General features: G+C 38.9%; 1 protein-coding gene across 1 annotated transcript in view; it reads left to right on the top strand.

Annotated features, from left to right (window-relative positions):
* The first annotated feature begins 11,394 nt into the window (after positions 1 to 11,394).
* Positions 11,395 to 22,513, top strand: part of LOC102790291 (protocadherin-16-like) — a 77,548-nt gene continuing 66,429 nt past the window's right edge. The window contains exons 1-2 of the mRNA XM_035910267.2: positions 11,395 to 11,704; positions 17,133 to 18,953. Of these exons, the coding sequence (XP_035766160.2) occupies positions 17,154 to 18,953 (1,800 nt within the window). The 5' untranslated portion in view covers positions 11,395 to 11,704; positions 17,133 to 17,153. The remainder of the gene's footprint in view (positions 11,705 to 17,132; positions 18,954 to 22,513) is intronic.

The raw sequence follows: 22,513 nt of genomic DNA, 5'->3' as shown, positions 1-22,513 counted from the left end.
AATATCAGAGATGGTTTCGTAGGGTTTTAAGCTTTATTATGAAGTTTCAGAGATTTCCATTTCTTTCACATAAAAGCTCACTTAAAGACTACTTTTCTCCTCCAAGGTTATAGACTATACTTGTGTTGATTTCCTCTATTACGATGCCAGTAGCACAATTGGATCTGGATAGAGATACTGGGTGGTTTCCAAAGAGCTCTTTTCCACAGCTGAAGCCACTTTACCATGCCTGTTTTCACCACAGTGAACCACAGGCCTTTCTGTGAGGTTGCAGCACTTCCGCTGTGTGCCTCGCAGAGCTTCTTGGGCCCTCCTCACAATAACACTGCAGCCAACGCTGTTAAAGGATCAAAGATCACCTCACGCTTAACAAACAGCTAGACACTCAGCCTATCAGAAACATCTGGGAGTGGTTGGCTGCAGCTGCTGGTGCATGCCCACACCCCTGAAACAATCAGGATGGGTGCCAGATGTGGAGAGCATCTCACGTAAGGTTCAGATGTTTCTGTTCCTTGGACTCACTCACCACAGGGAGAAACAGGATGCTTTCTGATGTCCTATTAAATTTAGACTGTGCTGCACCCAGATTGGGTTTGGTGCCTTGGGATATGCCACCGGCTTGTGGGTTGTCACTATTCAGCAAGCTGATTGAAAACAGTGCTGTGTGCATAAAGCTTATAGAAAACACTGGGAAAAATGTTGTTTTTTCCAAATGGGTGAGTGTGAACCACTAAATATCACATATTCTGACCCTGCTGGTGATAGAGAGGCAAGAATGTTGGAATCTTTTTTCATATATTTTACATAATAAGCACCTATAAATATGTTCTATAAATATGTCGCCTCAATGTGGTGCTTGTTCAAGCAGTTTTACATTTACCATGACACCTGTTGCACTGGGCTTTTTACTGTGATAATGCTGTGGGAAAGAAATATTTAGGAGACCAAACGAAAACATGCAAGAGTCTTACATTTGTTGAGATGTAAAGTAGAAAACAAGCTGGAAAAAATGAATATTGAATATCTACTTTACTGCAGAAAAGATACCTTGTTATATAGTAAATGTGCCAGCTAATGAAGCCCACAAATTGTGCTTATTTCTGCAGAGATTTTAGACTTTGGAAGCTGGTGTTCATCTTTCATATTTATGTTCATATTTTGTGGCAATGTTTAACTGAGCTAATCACTGAGAGTATTGCTCAAACCAGTGATATTGCCAAACTTGATATTGCTTTTGAAAACTCATCTTAACAAACTTTTCACACAGACTGCAAAATCTAATGAGAGACAATATTAAGGCAAGAAGCTTTCTGTCAGGGCTTATGCATAATGCACCAGACTCCAGTGCGTGCACGTAAAGTTAATGCTGGATGGACATGAAGATATCCATAGAGTGACTGCAGTGGATATAGCGGATATGATGTTAATACCAGATCTGAGCTGGTGTGGAGAGAGTCTTCCTCTCCTGGAGGTTCCCTGTGGTGATTAGGAAAACACTTTGGTAGATATTATACACTGTTATTTTTCCCTTCTCCTGTCTGTGCCTGATCTTTCACTGAAGCAAAGTTCAGTAAAGTACCCTCACGGTGACCTTTTTATCTTCCATTTTAATGAATGAAATGCACACACAATGTACATTTCAAATTCCTTTAATTTTAAATATGTTTATATTGTCTATTCTGTAAAATAGTCAGATGTCTATTCTTATTAATGTACAGAATTCACCTGCTTGCTGCTACTACTGCACATTCACCCAATGTATATACTATATATATATATAATGTTCTTCCTCTAACCCCCCCCCCCCCCCCCCCCATTTTTGCACATGTTGAGGAGCGTGTCAGGTTACATTTCACTGTGTGTTATACTTGTATAACTATGCATGTGACAAATAAAGAACCTTGAACCTTGAAATTATTTTGTCCTGAACATCAAACTAAAAAAGTTTTTGTTTTTTTTACTGCCTTCTGCTTTCTGTATATCACTACTTTGTAAGACTCATCAGCATTTATCAGTACAGTACCCTTGATATGCAATTGTTTTAGCCCCAAATTGAAATGGGCCCCTATTTTTAATTTCTGCATTGCTTTTCCTGTTATTCCGCTATTGGTCTGTTCTCCTGCTTAGTGGTCTTAAAGGTGGCTTAATGTTAAAGTCTTGCTTTTACCTAAATACATCAAATAACAGAAGATGTCAGTGCAAAGTTTCAGCCTTGTTAAATTCTGCCTTCATGTTCAAGGACATCCTTATTCCAGCTCTAAGGGAGTACAGTGCGAGCAGGTACCTGAGGAGAGTTAATAGGGGTTTCTTGCACATCAGTAAGTAGATGTGCCATAGCAGTTCTGCCTGATAGAAATAAATCTCTCAGAGGTTTTTTTCTGTGAGCACAAGATATTTTAATTATTAATCAATCTTTTGACACAGCAGAGATCACAGGGAAAGTTATCATTTGAATGTAAGCCATGCTTACAAAAACATTACTTTAGAGTTGTTCCTTCTTGCCATGTTAATTAAAATTTCAGGCTTGAGGTTAAATGTCATTAATGATATGATCAAGTTTTTATAATAGCTTGTGGTAAGTTTTAAATGGCAAAGTTTGTATAATTCTGGAATTATACAAACTATATATACATATATATATATATATATATACTTTCAGCTTAATTTAAAGAAAACAGCATCACAATTGTAACTATTCGCTGGGACCTGGTCTATGACCTTAACTCCTCAACATGCAGAAGATATGGGCTGTCTCTCACTTCTTTCATACCACTATGATCACACCCCTGGTTTATCTGTTACGACAGCGCTGCCATTCGTTATAAGGCTGTAGGCTTTGGCTGTAGTTTCCTGAACTGATGAGTTTGAGAATAACACGTTTCCCTGAGCTTCGTGAAAACGATTTGGGTTTAAAACCTCAGCGAATCATCAAAGGGCAAAAACAGGATGTGGTTATATTCGATATCTGAGGTTATAAAATCATTTCGTTCAGTATTAAAGTGATTATACTGGTATAAATTCTGATTTGCAACCTTGACTGTGTATTTTTAGTTGTGGGCTCTGCAGCTGCTTTATAAAGTGCTACTGATTATAGTGTTTGTACAGACCAAAGCACATATGGCTTTGACAGTAACATAGCAGCTCTCTTCTTAAACATCTGTGCATGACTAACGCTGAAACATGGCGTACTGATGTATCCTCCCATGGGCCGTTTAAATATAAGATTTACTCCACGCCACCTTTGTACATTTGTCCATTCCTCTTCTTGAGCGTGCTATGGATTTCTATAGCTTTACTATTTAGCATTGTTCCTAAACTCATGTCAGGCATATATTATGTTTCCCAAGATGATCTTATTTTACACTGCAGGCTATGTTGCATGCTATTGCAGTTTGCAGGATGATTTAAAGTCATAGATTATATCTGACCAGTTACCCGGACCTTCGAAAATGGATGTACTGTACATAGTCGCAGCTGTGTTATTGTTCTTTGATGTCACTTTATTTCTGATATTCTCAAAGTCTAAAATTAAGGTAAAATTCCTACATTTGGCGGCTGAACCTGCCCATGGCAAAATATAATGCTTGAGTTCAAGGATTTCCCCCCGTGACAAATACTCTAGAGAAACTGATATCCTCAGAGAGTAATTTGTTTTATATTATATATCAAACATGTGCATTTATTACTACAGATCATTAAAGTGTCAGATAAAATTCCAGCATAAGGTTTTGGCACATAATTTTCAATCACGCCATAAATATTTATATATTTGGTGGATATTTGCTTTTCTAAATGTTAAGGAAAGTAACCAGAGAAGCATTTTTGCAAAGTTGCAGACAAATACTTCCCTGCAAACAAACATGAAAAAAAAACAACCTTTATTCAGCTGGAATCCAGAAGCCTATCAGAAGCCTAAAATACTACATCTGAAACGAGGCAAACATGAGGCAGAACCACCAAGACTACAAACAATCAAACAAGGAACACTGACCAACTAGGTCTTTAAATATACAAAAGGTAACAAGGGAAGAAGACACACCTGGGAAAATACACACGACTGAAACTAATTAAGGCAACGACACACAAGCAAAACTAGAAGACACAAGAGAACGTAAAAAATTAAATAAAAACGAAATATAACAGGAAGTTAATAACAGGCAGAGTAACAGCAAGATAAAAGAAGACACAGGCTTGAAACTCAAGGGATTGAATATAAAACCACAACTCTAACCAGCTAGTTTTCAAAAAGTTGAAAACAAAAAAATTAGCTGCAAATATTATAATAAAGAAGTCAAACAGGGAATATTGGCTACATAAAAAAAAAATCAAAATATTAATAAACTCAAAACTCAGGCAAAAAACCCATAAGCACCCATAAAACTGACAAGGAAAGGAAAAAACACCTGAGGATAAATATAGTTCACCGTGATGGATTTCAAACAGAATCAGATGCTTTCCATTATAGTTGCTAATAGCTAATGTGAAATGTCCATTTCTTAATTGTGCAGAGAGCTGCGTAATTCCAGTGCACTTATGCAGACAAATGGCCAGTTACACTCGACTGTCTGTTTCATAGTCCTATTGGGGTTTCTACTCATAGCCTAATGGTGATGATAATAGGTCTCCCATCTTTAGCTCTGCACCTGGCAGTGAGTCTACGGATGCCAAGATCTTCATAAGCATCTATTTTAATTATGCAGGAAAACAGCCACTGTCATTACAAAAATAAAGGAAATGACCACGGACATTACCGCAAGGCAACCGTGCTTTCTTATTTGCAACCCCACAAAATTACAAGAACACCTAAAATATCCATATTACTGTTGGCAAGATTAGTTTCTAGTTTTTCAAACATAAAGAGCCAGGAAAAAAATCTAAATCTTTCGTTTTATGTTTCGAATTGGTTGATGCACTACTTTCAGAAAGCTGTTTTGTATTTGCATCTCCATGAGTAACTGTTTACAATTTGCAACCATCCAGCTCTGTTTCTTGTTATGTAAATGTTTGCTCATGAGCATGACCATATGGATCATGTGACCCTTAGACAAATTGTTGGTGAAGCTGCCAGCCTCGAGGGCTGATGCCTTAACCCCGACTGCATAACCAGCAAAACAACATTCTTTACACATATGTCCTTTTTGAAAAGCGTAACCACTGATTATATCTTTAATGAGAAAAATCGTGCTCAAGCCATCAGGAACATAGCATTTTTCAGAGGTACTTTGGCAAGTTGTGAAATGAGATGACTTTTGCCCCAGCTGCCATAAAAATAGGAATATATTTAGTATTGATAGGAGGGTGTGGGTCATTCATGTTTCCTGTGGAACCAACCGAAAGCCTCGCATGTGCCAAAGTAAATGATTGCATCCACTGACTCATGGAAAAGGAAAATAGTTTCCACGGTTATATATTATTTGAGTTTATCCTGTCACTCCATCTATTTGACGGTTTTAATGAACACTCTTTCTTCAAGTAATGTTCTGACAATATTGTAAAAACATGCAGTTATAGCAGAGTTGAGTAAGGCTGCCATGGTGAAACGATGAAGGAATTCGCCCAGGTTGCTCTGTGCTGACCCTGACAGCGATTGTTCACTTCAGTGCCACTCATTGCAATGGCGTGCTTCAAAATGACAAACCAAGTAGAGTCAACAACATTACTTTCTCAACTGACAGCATTGTGAAGTGCAGAGTAATGGGATTAGAGGCTTTTTTCCCTCACTAGGACTTTTTTTTTTTGCCTCAAAGAAATTTTTGCTTGAGCAATTTAATTGTTTTGAGAATTCCAGGGCATCTCTCTCAAAGCTGTGCATTCCTTTCCTCCACAACACAATGCATTCCTGGAGAATAAAAGTGATCTCCATCAGAATCAGTTAGACTCCCTACAATGTCTCAGGAATTTTGTCCTGCAGGAGAACGACATGTTGGACTCTGTGATGGATAGTGTATTAATTAGAAAGCATTCATTACCACATTGGGTGGCACTGTTATAAGCCAGACTGCTGTTAAGAAGACTGAAGTTTATAAAGATTATTAGATATTATTATATTGTATGTTTACTGTTAATGAACTATAGGTCTAAAAATAAGTCCTCACACTATATATACAGCATGTAAAGTGTAATTTCCAAATTCCATTACAGCTGCACCCTCCTTTTTTGCAGACATGCTGAATTACACTAATGCCTGGTAGAGATTTTTAAAATTGTTCAGATTCACTGTTGTAGTTACAAGAAGATATCATTTCTGCATTGCCTGAGGGAAAATGCCAGTTTTATCAATTTACCCTCTATTTCAGTATATTCCTCCTCGCCCTGAGGCGACTTCGAATGGAAATTAATTCTCATTAGCTTTATTTCTTTGTACAGTTCATTAAACCGGTTATTTGTCAAGAACCAGGACAACAGAGACAAGTCTATTAACCATGTTTAACAGTGATTAAACTCACCAGATTAAACCAAAGGAGTAAAATACCATGACATGAATAAACGATATTTTGTGAGAGTCATTACACACCATAGTCATAAATATTCAAGACCATAGGAATACTTAAAACCCATTAAAAAGGATCTGAAACACTGGAAATTATTTACTGTCAGACCTCATTTATCTTTGAGAGTTAAGATAGCCTTTTGGCCTCAAAACCTTCACTTTATCTTAAAATAGATTTTTGTCTTAACAAGAAACAAAGATAATCTGAGTTCAATCAGTTAGGATTGGCGACAGGTATAAACAACAATACTAAACCAGAAGCATAGGTAGTTTTTTTTTTTTTGTAGCAGTGGTAAGGTTTTTAAAAGTTTGTCAGCTAGGATAAAATAAGATAACAACAGGCTTTGTTGCAAAAGTTGTTGTGGTTAGTGAGACTTTTTTCTTAAGCTCTTAAATCCACACATACAATTCAGGCAGGCTCTTTGTCAGCAGAACTCTGCTTTGTATTTATGTATTCTCACATTCACACCTTGGATTTTCTAAGGAAAATACAACTTTCCTAGAAACAGCACCGACCATTGAGGAACAGGATGACCCCGACAGAATTATACGCTGCCTCCTGGATGAGACTGTACTTTTTTGGAGTTAACACACCAATTATACTATCTTTGCCTTTTTTTGTTGGTTACAATGTTGTCAATGAGACTGTAGTTAACAATTCAGAAGGAAAAACTAATTTAACCACTAAGATGGTCGTTTTTATAAACAGCTATGCTCAGACACAAAATAATAAAGTTTTTAAGCTGGCATCACAGGGAGATTTGACCCAGTAACAGCAAAGTGAAAGTAGGATCACCTCTACAGGCTGCTCTTTCAAATATATACTGTACACAGGGCTATATCAATCCCTTTCATGTTTTAAATGCATCTGTTGGGGGGAAAAGGAACCAGATATTAATTCTGAGTAAAGCAGACGCAACATTAAGTTTTACAGATGCTTACTCACGTTGTTCAGTAATCACAGTGAAGAACTTGAGAGTAAATCTCTTTCTTTGTAAGCCCTTCATTTCTGTGTCAGAGCATCACAAGGATTTTTGGTTTCATGAACAATTTATTATGGCAATTTGTGGAGACATGGAATCTATAAAATATCTTCACTATTAACCGGAAGATGACAAAGAGGTACGTATTCCCGGAACGTTATCAACCAAATGAAAACCACATGCTCATTCGATATGCAGTATCCTGTGGAAAGGATCATGCAGTGTAAGTCTAGCGTAGAATATGCACTATATCAATATGGGTAATAAATGCATGCACAAAAAAAGAAAACACACCCAAACAGCATGGAACGTTAGATACTCTATGACTTGATCTTGAACTGTGCAGGTTTCATATGAACTTTTCCCATCCGTAACTTAAAAGGTGACATTTAACACGCTGGAGCTCATATTTCCTGAAATGCACAGCAGTCTGGAGGAAATGGTTCACTACTGCTTCTGGTTAGTGTTTCGTCTCAACGTAAGTCATTAGGCCTCTGCTTAAATATGTGCCCAACCCCCCCACCCCCAACATTTTGTACTATTCACCTTGCAGACATAACTTCCATTGTGTTTTGATCCAGATGGGGTTCCGGTAGAGCAGCATTGTGAAGTCTGTGTCCTGGATTACAGAATATTTACATTTAAGCATCACAAATGAATCCATTACTTTTAAAGAATGAAATGAACGCGAGCATGCTCAGATAATCCACGCCTAACAAGTTTAGTATTTGATGTGTATATAGCTTTTCCTCAGCTTTTTGTTCTGTGGAATGCTACAACAACTATTAAATTAATCATCTTGTTATTCCCCCTATTTCATTTTTTAACCAAAAACTTCATTAGGTCATCCCCATTTTTGTTATTTTGTTTTCCAAGACTTGACAAACAACAAGAAATTTTTGCTGTAAATTAAACGCATTCAAAGCCTTTCTTTGTTGCCCAGGGCACACTTGCAAATGCCACAATATAAACTTCATGAGAGCAAATAAATAAATAAAAAAAATCACAAATCAGCCATCAATGATCTGTGGGGCCAATTGCTACACAAAAGAAACTGAGAATTATATGAAAAGATCTCACAAAAATCATATTTCATCAAAACATTGAGAATTACAGGGTAGGGAGATACAAGGACATCTGAGTCTTATTATGGTTTTAATGTAGCAGCTGAAAAATTGCTTGTGGTGCAACACCATGATGTTTTATTTCACAAATACATGTATTTTGTTTTGGTTTTTTTTACATTTTGTGTATCAGGTTAGAAGCAGTTACTGATATGATTTCCTGAGAAAGAGTGGCATGTCACACACTTACCTTTAATCTTGATTAAACTCAATCTATTTATTATTTCTTTCATGGTCTTTCAGCAAGGGCAAAGGAGCCAAGCTGTGGTACTCCCTCTAATCCACGGTCAAATGTCACTAAAATAAGCAGCACAGAAAAATTACCAAGACCACAACGTCTTGATGTGGACAGCATCTAACCTCAAAGTAGAATTGCAGATTTGTCCACCATTACGGCACCTTGTTTTTTTATTCATGGCCTTATGTGACTTATGAGGGCAGTCAAGTCAGTTAAAACCAAGTAGGAACTGAACTCAATGCATTTTACAGTAAATAAATTGGACAATCTCATGCATGTGAACGGACCTGAAAAACTAAAGTGTGAGGTGAGCATAGGTAAAATTAATGCAGACTGAGCCTTTAAAACGACATAAACTTAGGCTGCACTTTTGTATGGAACTCAAGCACCGACGCTGGATGGAAAACAGATGCTCCTCTTGTGTTTTGATTTATCCACAGTACAATACCTAATCTGCTTATTGCTGTTTGCAAAACCATAAACAAATCCATCAGTTTGACATCTGTGCTCCTAGTTTCTGTACATCTTTTCATCTTTAATAATTTATCAAAGTTGGAATAGGCAAGCCAAGTGATGCCAAGTGAACATTTTGTCATTAGTATGCGAACAGGATATTTGACAATCCATTGCTTTGTCACTGGGCAGATTTTGTGGCTTTGATTTTTAATATATTTATGTTAAAAAAAAGAAAAGGATATTTGCAATAAAAATGAATCTTGATAAGGTAAAGGATTTCACTTTGTTAAATATAATGCTGCACGAGGAACTGCGAAGATAGTGAGATGGTGTCAGTAACAACTTGAATTGATATGAAACAGCCCTACATGTTATCTACGAAAGGAAATAAAACATAAACAAAACACTTTTTTTTCTTTCCAGCTCTGCTAAACATTTATCTATACTGCTATCTAAGAACACCAATACGTATTACGTCTGCTGACTTCTTTTAATGCATACTGCAAATGTTATTTTGTGCACAGCACACTATTTAACTCCCACTTGTATCTGTCTTTTGATCCTTTGCACTCAAAATTACATCCAGGGCATAAAGAACAAAGCCAAGCTCCATGTCATTTTAAGTTGTTCTGTCTGTCTGGCATTAAAATAGGGACAGGTAGTGTAGATAATATGGATGATTGTCCCTGTGGAAGTAAAACCATCTGAGCATGTCGATTAGTGTGAATATATGCATATCTGTGTGAGTTGCCTCCCTTGCTGTGCTGTCACAGTCATAATGAGAAGCTGCCAGCACTGGAACTCATTCCACTGGGTGAAAAAGCAGTTCAGAGAGAGAAAGTGGGGAGACATAACGAGGTTGGCTGGAGGAAAGAAAGTTTTAGCCGCAATAAAAAAAAATGAACACGGTGAGAGTGACCAAGCTTTTTTGTGTATTCTTTTTGATAATCTCTCTTTTTCTTAATCAGTGCAAACAGAACAAAGCAGCTAGTTCATTACTATTCATAAAGCCTCCTTTATACTGTCACTTCACAGGTATATCATGAATAAAATGTCTTTATTTTGTCTTTCCAGGGGTAATTCAGTTTTCAAATTCATTTCTTTAATGACAAAGAAGAAAAAATGAATAAACATTGGGGCATTCATCCCATTTCCATCAGATGTTTCTCAGTAAAACTACAGACACAAAAGGACTCTCTGCTCCTCTCATGTTTATAAGCTCTAAATGCAAAGTGACAAGGGTTTAATAACTTTCAGAGCTTTTAGTGATTGACAAGAAAGTGAAGCAGGGTTGTGGCTCCAGCACCATGAGAGATAAAAGTGTAGCTTCCCCTTGGGGGTTGACTGAAGATGTAAGCTATGTTCCTTTAAAGAGTCACAACATATGAGAAAAAGTTACAGGCATTGTATCCTTTTTAGACTTAGATGGAAAATACCCCCAGGAGGTTTCTTGACTTCCAACATCTGAAGGAAAATGTTGTCTGTATGATGGCTAGATCTCCTTATGATCCAGTGTCTGTGTCGAGGATGTTTTGTTAAGGTAGCTCAGGTGGATATAATTCATAATCACTAAAGCCAGGCCCGATTTACATTATACATTTCAAGCCTCACTGTGCCTGGAAGCATAAGTAAATGAATATGATGAATGTAAGGGTTTATATCTTATACTGATTGAAAGTTTACTTCAGCAGTGGGATGATTAAAATGAGTTTGTATGTTGTATTATTTGGTGAAATTATTCAGCTGTTTTAACAAATATACGTGTAAAGAATCAGTGGATTTATAAAAGTACTGTGCTGACATATGCATCATATGCATGTCACCACAGCAGAGATTTCTGTGCGATTTCTTTTACAGTTTAACTCTTCAGATGAGCAGAGCACAGCGAGCTTTGTATCTGATTTACACTTCCCTTTCGCATAGGATGGTGGCACCAAAGTTCAGCAATAACCTGACCTGCCTCTCTGCAGTCGGTGTGGCTCCTTGTGGTAATCACAGCAGCAGCAGAAAGAGGAGAGGAGCAGGAGGCTGCACTCCGTCACGTGTTGAAGAAATTCGATTTTGGAGACGGACGTTCACCGCTCGGCCCCCACATCGTTTGGTTTCACTTAGCGTGCTGCAGCAGTGTGTGTGAGCCCAGACAGACGTGCAGCGGATGCCGATAAGACGAAAGGAAAGTTTTTACAAAGAGACCAAGTTTGCTTCTTTCTTTTTAGTCATTTCGTCTGATAAGAAATCGAAGAGACCTGGATAGGAATTTAGCAAAGAAACAAAGTGTGCCGCGGGGATAATGCCTTTTTTCCTGGGATGGATGTAACTCTGTACTTCGTCTTCATAAGGGAACAGTGAGAGGAATTTGTACATCTGGAAGCGCAAGTTATCATCTTTAAACACCGGAAAGGAACAAATGAATGTGAGTATCCATCAAAGCTGGACTGCGCAGACCTTCCAGCGCCACAAGTAACCAGCCTGATGTTGAAGTTATTCATCAGTGTTTATCTCTAAGCACACTTTACCCACATTCACTTATATATTGTTAACAACGCGTTACTAATCACGTTGCTTTAGAAAAAGATTTTAGTGGAGGGATGTATGCAAAGCAATTGCCTGTTACTTACTGTTTTAGCAGACCAATGCATCAGCGCGCTCCGTTGCATTTATGCAGACTCGCCTCTAGCATTAAAAAGTTTTAATTAATTAAAAACAAATGATAGAAAGTAAAAATTAAAACAGCTCGTGTACGTGTCATTTTAATAGAGTATTTCTACAATCAGTTAATATGCAATGTGGCTAATTTAGGCTACTTAATCTTCTTTCATGCAAAGGTTGATCATATGGATGAATAATTTGGCAGTTTTTCAACTCTATAGCAGTAAGTTAAAAAAAAAAATACTACGTAGACTTTGAGCGGGTAGACTTTGAAGAGCTGACAACACATTTAACAGTTTGTTAAATCGCACCTTGTTAAAGTCCCCCTGAGACCAAGACATTCCTCTGAAATTAGGAAACCTATATGCAGTTATTGTATAGTCCTCCGAGTGCTGCTGTAGCCGCACGGCTGGACCTATAGCTGCTCAGTGATTACTCACATCATTAACCACAAAAGGTTTTCATATCTTTTAATTATTAAGCCAATTAAGTCACTGGGATCCATCGCCATGCAGTTGTCTGTGTGATGGTTGCCATGGTGCAGCTCACTTTTTGTTTCTTTTTTCTTTTTTCTATTTTTCCACTACCAGTCATCAGTTTGAAAAACCCTAACACTTGTATGATTTTATGAGGCTCATTCACCACAGCTGAGTCTGTTTCATTCATTTTTGTGCATGGTTAGTTGTGAGGCTGTTTGTTTGTATGATAGGGTCATTTCTAACACTTTCTCTGTTCCAGCACATCTTTGCAGTGCGTGCCATGTTTCAGACTTGAGTTAAAATCTAAACTTGCAGAAAAAGCAAGCGAAAGATGCACCACTTGTGGATAAAACCGCAGCTTGGACCTCTGTGGCGTTTATAAGAGTCCAAGAATTATGTCATATTCCCTTTGGTGCACTGGATGAAGCAATCCTTTCACTAGTCTTGTCTCTGTGGCGTGCGTATGATGTTGCTGATGCTATCTGCACTATAGTGTGCAGATTCCTGAAAAAAGAATAGAAAAGCACATGATATGTTTCATGCAATCTAACCATAAAGTTTCTCACTGCCTTGCACATTCTGAAAATTGCCCTACTGTGGTTTTGCTCATCTTTTTGCAGTTCAATCATCACTCAAACAAGCTGAGTGTAAATCAGCTATTGCGTCTGAGGGCATTTTGCCAGAAAGCTGTCGCCTCCAAAGTTCATTTCAACATTTATGACCAGTCCCTGTCATTTAAAAAAAAAAAAGTTGCATCAATGCAAAAGCAAGAATGTCAATCTGGACACCCCCAGATTTAAAAACTCCCAATGAGACCTGCTCTTTTTATAATCAGAAAATGTGTGTCAGGAAAACTTTTACCTTAGTTTGTAGTACTGTTGCTGCTCCTTGCACCCTTGCTACTGTAACACGATACACATCTGTTTTTAATGATGCAATCACTAGCACTGCCAGTGCAATGTCAGGCAGTGTCATCTTCAAAGATATTAGGTGTGTGTGTTTTTTATCCTGAATATCTTACACAAACAGCTGCACCAACCCATGCTGCTCTTGTTGTGGGAAAGAGATGATCCCTTTTGTCACGGACCCTCAGAACCTTGAACTGAAGGGTTCACAGTGAAAAAAATGTAGCTTGTGGGCTTTCCCAATGTGATGTTTGTTATTGTCAGGAAGGGCCTGTGATGATTTTTCAAGGGCTTTTTAAGACTACATGCCCAACGACTGAAGTATCAAAGAGTAATGCAGGGTACAGAAATGTGGCACTTAGTCTGGCAAACATTCAGAGCATTGTAGTTTGCTTTGAGCTAAGCCTGCCATCCTCATGTCCAGTCAATCTGCATTTCTGTCTGTGGTTTCCATTATGGCTCCATCGAGCCCCAAGCAGGCTGGCGTGTTCTTGAAACCACAGACGTTTTCTGTGAGTAACTAGACTCATGACATGGAATTAGAAGCTCATTTTACGCAGTCTGTCACTATAGCCCTCTTGGCTTTTTAGTGTTACATAGGGTTTTTGGTTGTGTTAATGAAGTAGTAGCCTGCTTTATTTTGGGGGTAATTTGCTAAACTTTTGTTTGACGGAGGGCGATTTTTAACCAATAATGTATTTCCAGTTATATCAAGACAGCACATTATTTACTCACAAGAAGCTATCTCCGATGTTGTCTGTGATTAAGACATTTGCTTGAGGCCAATGTTTGACAGTTGTTCAGTTAGTGGCATTCTCTATTCAAAACATATGTATAAATTCTCAGATGAAATGATATGACTTGGCAGGATGATCTGTGGTAGATCCACCGTTTTAATTCTCCTTTTTTTTTTAAAGTGTCTTTTACTTTGCATTGCTAAGAATTATATTTTCATGAGAGTGTTGGCATTCTTCTATGTAATGTTGGTTATGGCTCATGGAGGGAGGCAGCAGTAGTGTTTGTTTAGATACTGTTTGTTGTAGTAGTTGCCAAACCAAAGGCCTACTTGTCTTCATAGCAGCAGAGAAAGACAAATAGACCTCATACTTCACCTAAAACTGTAAAGCCAGATATAAATAAGCCCAAGTATTTTCAGCTATTAGACGTTAATATCCAATACATTTTGCCAAACACGATTTAGACTACAGTGGAGGGGAAAAAGTGCTGCCCTGATGTTCCCAGCATTCAAGGCTGCCAGGGATTTTGATGCAGATTTCAGTCATGCTACCAAAGTGTTCACAATGATATCTAGTTTATTCCAACAGAGATTTTCATTCTGTATGTAAATCCCACGAACCACCGATTCGGTCGTTCGACTTGGTTTAAAGGATTCAAAAGAAACTGGGTCAATGCTACAGTTTCAGCTAACACTGAGGTGTGCGTGATATATTACACGCACATGCCAGTTTTAGAGGAAAAAACAATAGTGAAGCTCGTGCAAAGTAAACATTTTAGTGTCTTTGTTCAGAGAACATGGGATTAATCCACCAGCGGTTGCGTCATCTTTGCAAAAGCCATTAACAGTATTTAACTACCAGAAGAAGAGAGTCACGTTCTAGGACAATTATGCAAGAAAAATGCTTGAATCCAAACCACAATCGGATTGGCTTACTTAATGCAACAGCTTTTAACCATCAGCAGCCTCTTTGAAGAGTTTTCTTTCCCAAAGCTTGACACATGTGACTTCTCACTGGCTATTTAGGAACAGGTATGAAACTCAGTGATACCTGCGTGGGTGGGCAACAGCAATTATATATTAGGCTAACATCTTAGCTTTAGTCTGCATAGATTTCTCTTTAATCTCACGCTGAATCTTTTGAAACCACGTGCCCTGCTTTACCTGGTATTGTTCAATTAGCTTACCCAACTGTGTGTATGTTATATCCATTAGGCTGCGCTGCTCTGCAGAGGTCCTCCACTGTAGCTCAACCAGAAACTGCATTATTTCAGTTGTGGTATTTGGTCAGGGAGTCTGGCCTTGAAAAGCTATCCTTTGTGCACTGGAGGGAGCTTTGTAAAAGTTCATCCCCAGTGTTTTAGTAAAGTAAATCAGTACTGAGGCTTTAAAGTTCAAGTGCTGTCAAGATTTTCAGCCTGTCATGGATGTGCTTATGTTTTTTGCCAAGAACAGCACTCAGAAAACAACCCAAACTGTACTATGTAATGGTGAATTTGTAGCGCTCGCCTTTTATGGTTTTGTCATTTGCAATTATTATGGTCTCTGTGAAAGCAATAAGAATTAGAGATTAATGGAGCAAATTGGCTCAGAATTCCTTTTTATGCCTAAACCGTTGAATCATCTTGGACCGGTAACACAGCAGATGCAAACAGGACACATTCTCATGCCATATTTCAAAACAAGATGTGATACAAGGTTTCTCGCTACTCACACTAAATTCAAAGCAATTTATGACGTTAAAGGTTAGCATCTTCAGTGTTGTGGGCTCTGAATCACGGCAGACTGAAATTAGCCCTGGAATCTTGTGTGCTCATGGCCAACTTCCAGCAGACCTCAATTACAATGCTGCAGAGCCAGAAAAAGGGAAAGAGGTAGACTGCATGGAGCCCTTCAATTCTGCAGTACTGCTCTGTCACTCAAATACACTGTTACCACTGTGGCTAAGACAGATCACCACACAGCATTCAGGAAGGCATTTAGTCCACACACACACACACACACACACAGACACATGCTCACACACAGATGCACAGATGTCTTTGAATGTTTCCTTGCAGGTATCAATTAATCCACTGGGGGGAGCCTTAAAGAGCTTTTTACAGAGAGCCAGCCCTTCAAATATTGATGCACTTCTGTATATATTTTCTTTAAATTAAAGCAAAATGTACTTAACCAGGAAATTAAAGTCATTATGAATTAGACCTATTACACAGAACCACAGACAATTGGAAGCCTGTCTTTTTATGTAATGAAAACGACACAATAATTTTCTTTGAGCCAGACACTTGGTGGTTTTGGATTATTCTGCAGATGGTGACAGTCTTGTTGAAACATTTCCACATTGCTCCACAGTGTCTCTCAGTCTCAATTACATTTCCTCTGCAGTGGTGTGGATCCTTTGCCAGAGTGTGCCTATTGTTTATGCAAGAAATCCTAATACCCTTGCTGCTTTTAAATATCAGTGTTTCAATATTTTTTCCCCTTGATTTAACACTCACACTCTTACCTCTCATAAACTCAATATGTTTGCCTAAGGAGAGTTATTTGAAAGGGTTCTTGGGGGGATTGTTTTAAAATTCCGCATTCCACGAAAGATAAATGTGGTGGTAAATATTAAATCCAGGACTTCACCTCCCAGACTTATACAAAGACGAACAGCTATGGCAAACACACGGGGTAGCCTGGCAAAACTGATTCTCGCACCCTTTTAATTAAAGCTGCAGAGCAACAGCTAAAGACTCCCTGTCTGAAGTGGTATGCTGTGGCCTGTGGCTTTGATGTTTCTTTAGCAAAGGGGAGCTCTCTGGTATATGGGAGAAACAAGGTGTCGACTTATTAGGTGAAAAAGAAGTGAAGGAAAATGTTATGTGCTTGGCCAGTTGTATTTAGTGTGGGTAGGAGCAAAGTCAATAAAACATATGGGAAAGTGTTTAAGGCATGTAGGCTACCTAGGTGTCTTAAACTACTTTACTATAAAAATATTACACTTTTACTTAGTTTCTGCTGTTCTAACCTTTTTTTAAATAATATTTTGATATTGCTCAGCCTTTCCTCTCTGTGTGTCTCTAGGTTTAAAACGAAGGGGCCAAAATGAAGACTGCTGCCAAGGGTTTTGGGAAGTCTGTAATGGATTCTTTGCATCGTGAGGGTTTGTGGAGCCAAAGGATAGTGCTAATGGTATATGTGGTCTTGGAGCTTATAGCAGTCCACTCACCTGTGGTCTTGGGAACCCTTGAGCTACAGCTAGATGAGGAGCAACCAGCAGGTACAATTGTAGGTGACATCAGTGCAGGACTCCCCCCTGGCGTAACAGCATCCTTGTACTTCATTTCAGACCATGAGGGCACAGGAGTAGGGAGTGATTTGGATATAGATGAAAGCACAGGCATTATTAAAACTGCCAAAGTTCTGGATAGAGAATTAAGGGATAGGTACAACTTCATTGCAGTCACCATGACAGGTGTGACAGTAGAGGTGACCATCAAGGTGAATGATATAAATGACCACGCTCCAAAGTTCCCCAGAAAGCAAGCCACTTTTAAAATCCCTGAACAGACAGCTATCGGCACTAGGTTTCCTCTCGAGCCAGCTGTTGATAGTGATAAAGGGCAGCTTACGACACAGGGTTACCTTATCAAGGACGGAAATGTTGGCCAGGCGTTCACCTTGGAAACCAGGAGAGGAAGCAATGAAGTTCTCTATCTGGATTTGGTGGTCAATACCATTCTAGACAGAGAGAAAAGATCCACCTATACTTTATCTTTGGAGGCTTTTGATGGCGGGTCCCCCAAAAGAACTGATCAGATAACGTTAGATATTACTGTGCAAGATATTAATGACAACGCTCCTGTTTTTAACCAGAGCCGCTACCATGCTATAATATCTGAGAACCTTCAACCAGGAAGTAACATCCTGCAGGTGTTTGCCACAGATGTTGATGAGGGCGATAATGGGATGGTGCTATATGAAATTAACAGGAGACAAAGCGACCCAGATCGCTACTTTGTCATAGATTCTCGCACTGGCATCATCACCCTCAACAAACCACTGGACTTCGAGATGAGGAGGGTCCACGAGCTGGTGGTCCAGGCGCAAGACAACGCAACTCACCCAGAAGTGACCAATGCCTTTGTCACCATTCATGTCAGAGACTACAATGACAACCAGCCTACAATGACCATCATCTTTCTCAGTGAGGACGGATCTCCCAGAATCTCAGAAGGGGCACAGCCAGGCCAGTACGTAGCCCGCATCTCAGTCACTGACCCAGACTACGGAGAGTATGCTAATGTCAATGTGTCCCTAGAGGGAGGTGATGGAAAGTTTGCCCTGACCACTAAGGATAGCATAATCTATTTGATTTGTGTGGATCAGATTCTGGACCGCGAGGAAAGAGACACCTATGAGCTGAGGGTGATGGCGACAGATTCCGGCATGCCTCCGCTCAGGGCTGAATCCTCCTTCACTATCCAAGTGATTGACATCAATGACAATCCTCCTCTCTTTGACCAACCAGTGTACAGGCAGGTCATTCCTGAAGTGGTGTTTCCAGGTAGCTTTGTGTTACAGGTAACAGCTAGAGATAAAGACCAGGGGCCAAATGGGGACATAAGCTACAGCATCCTACAAGATGGAAGTGCTTATTACAGCTGGTTCAGTATAGACTCCATTACTGGCATTATTACCACTCTCTCCCAGCTGGATTATGAAAAGAACCCTAGTCCCAGTATAACTGTGGTGGCCACTGATGGAGGAAAGCCATCTCTTTCATCCACTGCAGTTGTAAACATCTTTCTTCAGGATATAAATGACAACGAGCCTGTTTTTGAGAGAAACTTCTACAACGTGTCTGTCGAGGAGAACACAGCACCGGGGACCTGCATTCTCGAGGTAGGATTTTTTAACGTTTTAATTCAGTAAAAGTTTATGAATTGATTGATTTGATCAACACTCTCATGCTTTAACACTTTGCTTATGTAAGATGTCTGCATTGGACTTTGGTGCAACTGTGGAGAGCGACAAATGGAAAGTTATTAGATAAATAAAATAGAAGTTTGTCAGAGTAACTCCTTTTTTCCTCATCGAGGGTTATTATTTAATGCTAAAGCTGTTTAAATTGGACTGCCTTAGTGAGGATTTACCTGCAAATTTAGGCCAACGTGATCTGCTCCTTGGCTGTCCTCTCCTTCACCTCTCAAAAGGTTTCCAGGGTAACAGAGGCAGTGCAAAGTCCTCCGTCAGCCGAGCCACAAAGGAGTTTTTCACATATTCACAGACAGAGACAAATTCAGGGCTTTATCCAAAGAAATAGATGTCACTTCAGTCTCAAAAGGCACTTTAATTAGGGTTGTTGAGCGTGAGAAAAAAAGGGCCATAAGCGACAAGATGAATTAAAGTTCAGTCAAATTAGAGCACCCCATGGAAAGTGTTTTTTTCTGGTAAAAAATAATTTCCACTAGTCATTTATTAATAAAAAAGACAGCAATTACAAAGAGAAAATGACGCACATCAGGTGTCATTCAAGCCATTTCTCACATCAGCAAGCTGGAGTTTCTTTTTACGAGTATAGAGATTCTGTTTTGCAAGTGTGTACAGCAGTACTGCATGGATCAAGGAGTTGGAAATAGAGTGCAGCCCAGATGGACGGCCTAGCAGATGAGATCTTGGCCCAGGATTTTGCTGTGGATGAGGGAGGGGTGAAAGGAGACACAATGTCATACTGTGACACTTAAACGTAGTTAAAGCGCTACAAGGACTTCTTGTGGGTAGTTTATAAATCAAAAAGACCGCAAGTGTAATGAGAAAGGGGAATGTTCTGAAATTGATTTTGAAAATTGGAAAGTCGACCAAAGAATAATTAAAAAATTTATGTTTTGGACTGTGAAACTCTAAGATCACTGTTTCCAGTGTGAGCTGGAGTTCATGTTTGATTAAAAAAGTTTAAGGAAAAAACGATTTCATGTTTTCTTTCGAACCAGCGATTTTCAGCGTTTTGTCTTTACTCTGCATTGGCTGCTTACTACCTGCCCTCAGACAGTTCCTAAGAGTATGACATGCTTGATCTGTGGGTCCTACTGAGTCCAAGTATGAAGTAGTTCTTCAAAGCCTCTGCTCTCTGGCCTCTCTTGGGCTTCACTGGTTGTTGTAGACGTGTGTTTGGCGGCCCATGTGAGAACAGACTGCTCTTACTTAGGGTGCCAGTTCTACATCCAAACATCTCAGCAAGACATCTGATGACTGCCTTTTCTCTTTGTAGATAAAATTCTCAGTGTACCCATCTTTCACAGACAAAGCCACCCCCCCAAAAAAACCTATAGTATGGACATTATGATTATCACGTTACCTTTTCGCTCTCCTCTTCCCATCTGTGGGTGTTTCAGGGCTATTCTCATGTGGCGTGATTATGTTTTGTCACTTTCACTATACATCAGAGGCTTTTACAGATGACTTTATAATTAGATGTGTGTGTGTGGGGGAAAAGATAAATAAAAAATAAGGGCTTAATCCTATTAACAGGCATCACTCTTGTAATTCAATATATGAAATCTGCTGCAAAGAAAATAGGTCACCCTGGAGAGGGGAAATCAAATTCGACATGAAAAACAGCACTTGAAAACTATGAGCTGCATTATGGAATGTGTTTCATGAGGTGTTACTAATTCCATTCTCCTTTATTAGTTTTCCAACTGTGTCCAATTTACAAGTTTTCTGGATGTTGTCGAGGTTCAATATAACTCTACAACACATATCCGAATCCATATCCGGAACCACAATACCAACGCAATTTTCTACAGTCCATACTTCATTTTATAAATTATGCTCTCTTGCCTCATTTTATATCTCCGTTCCAGATTGCAAGCATACATCCACTCAAGAGGAACTGTTGCATTTCATTGTCCAAGTGTATTTTTTTAATGCAAATGTGTGAAGTCCTTGTTGAATAATAAGAAAGTAATAAGACGAAAAAAGTTATTACTTCTGCGTCATTTTATCACATCTGTTAATCAGAGGCTTTTGATTGAGGAAGAAGAATATAATATAAGTAATATAAGTTGTTGTTAAACATAATGAGGCACATGGTTGTCTTGGCTTTTACATATGTAATAAGTAATGAAAGTTTTCAGTTGATTGTGTCACAATCCTGCACTGGGGAATAATTTACGCCTCATATCATTGCGGCTTTTGGCTCATTTGGAGGGTCTCTGCTAAGAATTGCCCCTCTGTCTGTTTTCGGGTTGTTCTGGCTCCAGCAGAAAGGCGAGAGGGGGTCTCCGAGCAGCTGAGGGGGAAATGAACCCTGACAAGCGCTTGCATGAGTAGCGGAGGTGACATAAGCAGGGGGGCTTCCTTGTCTGTCTGCTTGTCCGGCAGACGCTAAATTCTTATCTGATCTCACTTCATTTCTCATTACCTAGGTGTGAAGATAGGCCAAAACTAATTTTTAAAGCCACCTCCCCCACGTTCATGACTGAATGGACCGCTTTTATTGTTGCAAACCCCTTAGCAACCTGAGACGAAGGCTGCTTTCTGTGATAGAAGGACCATTTCTTTCTTGAAGCTGTATTCAAACTTTTGCATTTATCTGCTCTTTTGGTGCCTAATTTGCTTCCGTTTCTTAAAATCTCTTTCCTTCAAAAAACATGAATCTATGAGTATTATACTTTGCCTATGATTTCTCGTGGGCAGACATACTATGAGCCTTTTTTTTAAATTTTAGATACCACACAAAGCAGCATTCAAACATATCTATTATTTCACATTGAATGCTTTAAAGAAAACCTAGTTGAAAGGGGTACCTCAGTGAAGTGGCACTATGAATCTGTACTCCATTCCTGGCAACATAAAAGAAACCACTCTGTGAGGGAAAAATACCCATAATTCCCCTCGAGAAAACGTATGAATGACTGAGCTTCTTTCTAGTGTTTCTCTCACACTCACAGTTTACGCAGTATTCTTTCTACTACAATGACCACCTACCTTCTAATGACTAAGCAGGTTCTAATAACAGTGTCCTCAGCTCTTTATTAGCTGTTAAATAAATGCTTTGTTGTGTAGTGAAGACTCAGGTATTCAGTGATAAATTGTGGATTTGGTGCTTTTGGTTTAGGTTTCTCCCTGGAAAGCCTACATTGATGAATTAGACCTTGCTTTTTATAGTCTTTTCAGTATAGCATACTTTTGACTTCATATTAAAAACTGAATGAAAATTTAATATCTGACAGTAAATCTATGAAGTTGGCTAATGCAAGTGGCACATGAACCTCAGTATTTCGTATTTTGAAATTGCAGCTCTTTCCTTCTCCATAAAAAGTTTCTCCTCTCACTGTTTCAGCAGCTACCGCTGAACGGCGACCACATTTTCAACCCATAAAAATTGAAACATAAAAATGGCTCATTTTGAATTTCACCCGAACTGAACTTTACAAAACGAAAATGCAAAATGTAATAAT

The sequence above is a fragment of the Neolamprologus brichardi genome, chromosome 14, assembly GCF_056152115.1.
Source record: "Neolamprologus brichardi isolate AB-2024 chromosome 14, ASM5615211v1, whole genome shotgun sequence".
Taxonomy (NCBI): Eukaryota; Metazoa; Chordata; class Actinopteri; order Cichliformes; family Cichlidae; genus Neolamprologus; species Neolamprologus brichardi.
This window is presented reverse-complemented; position numbering and strand designations above follow the sequence as displayed.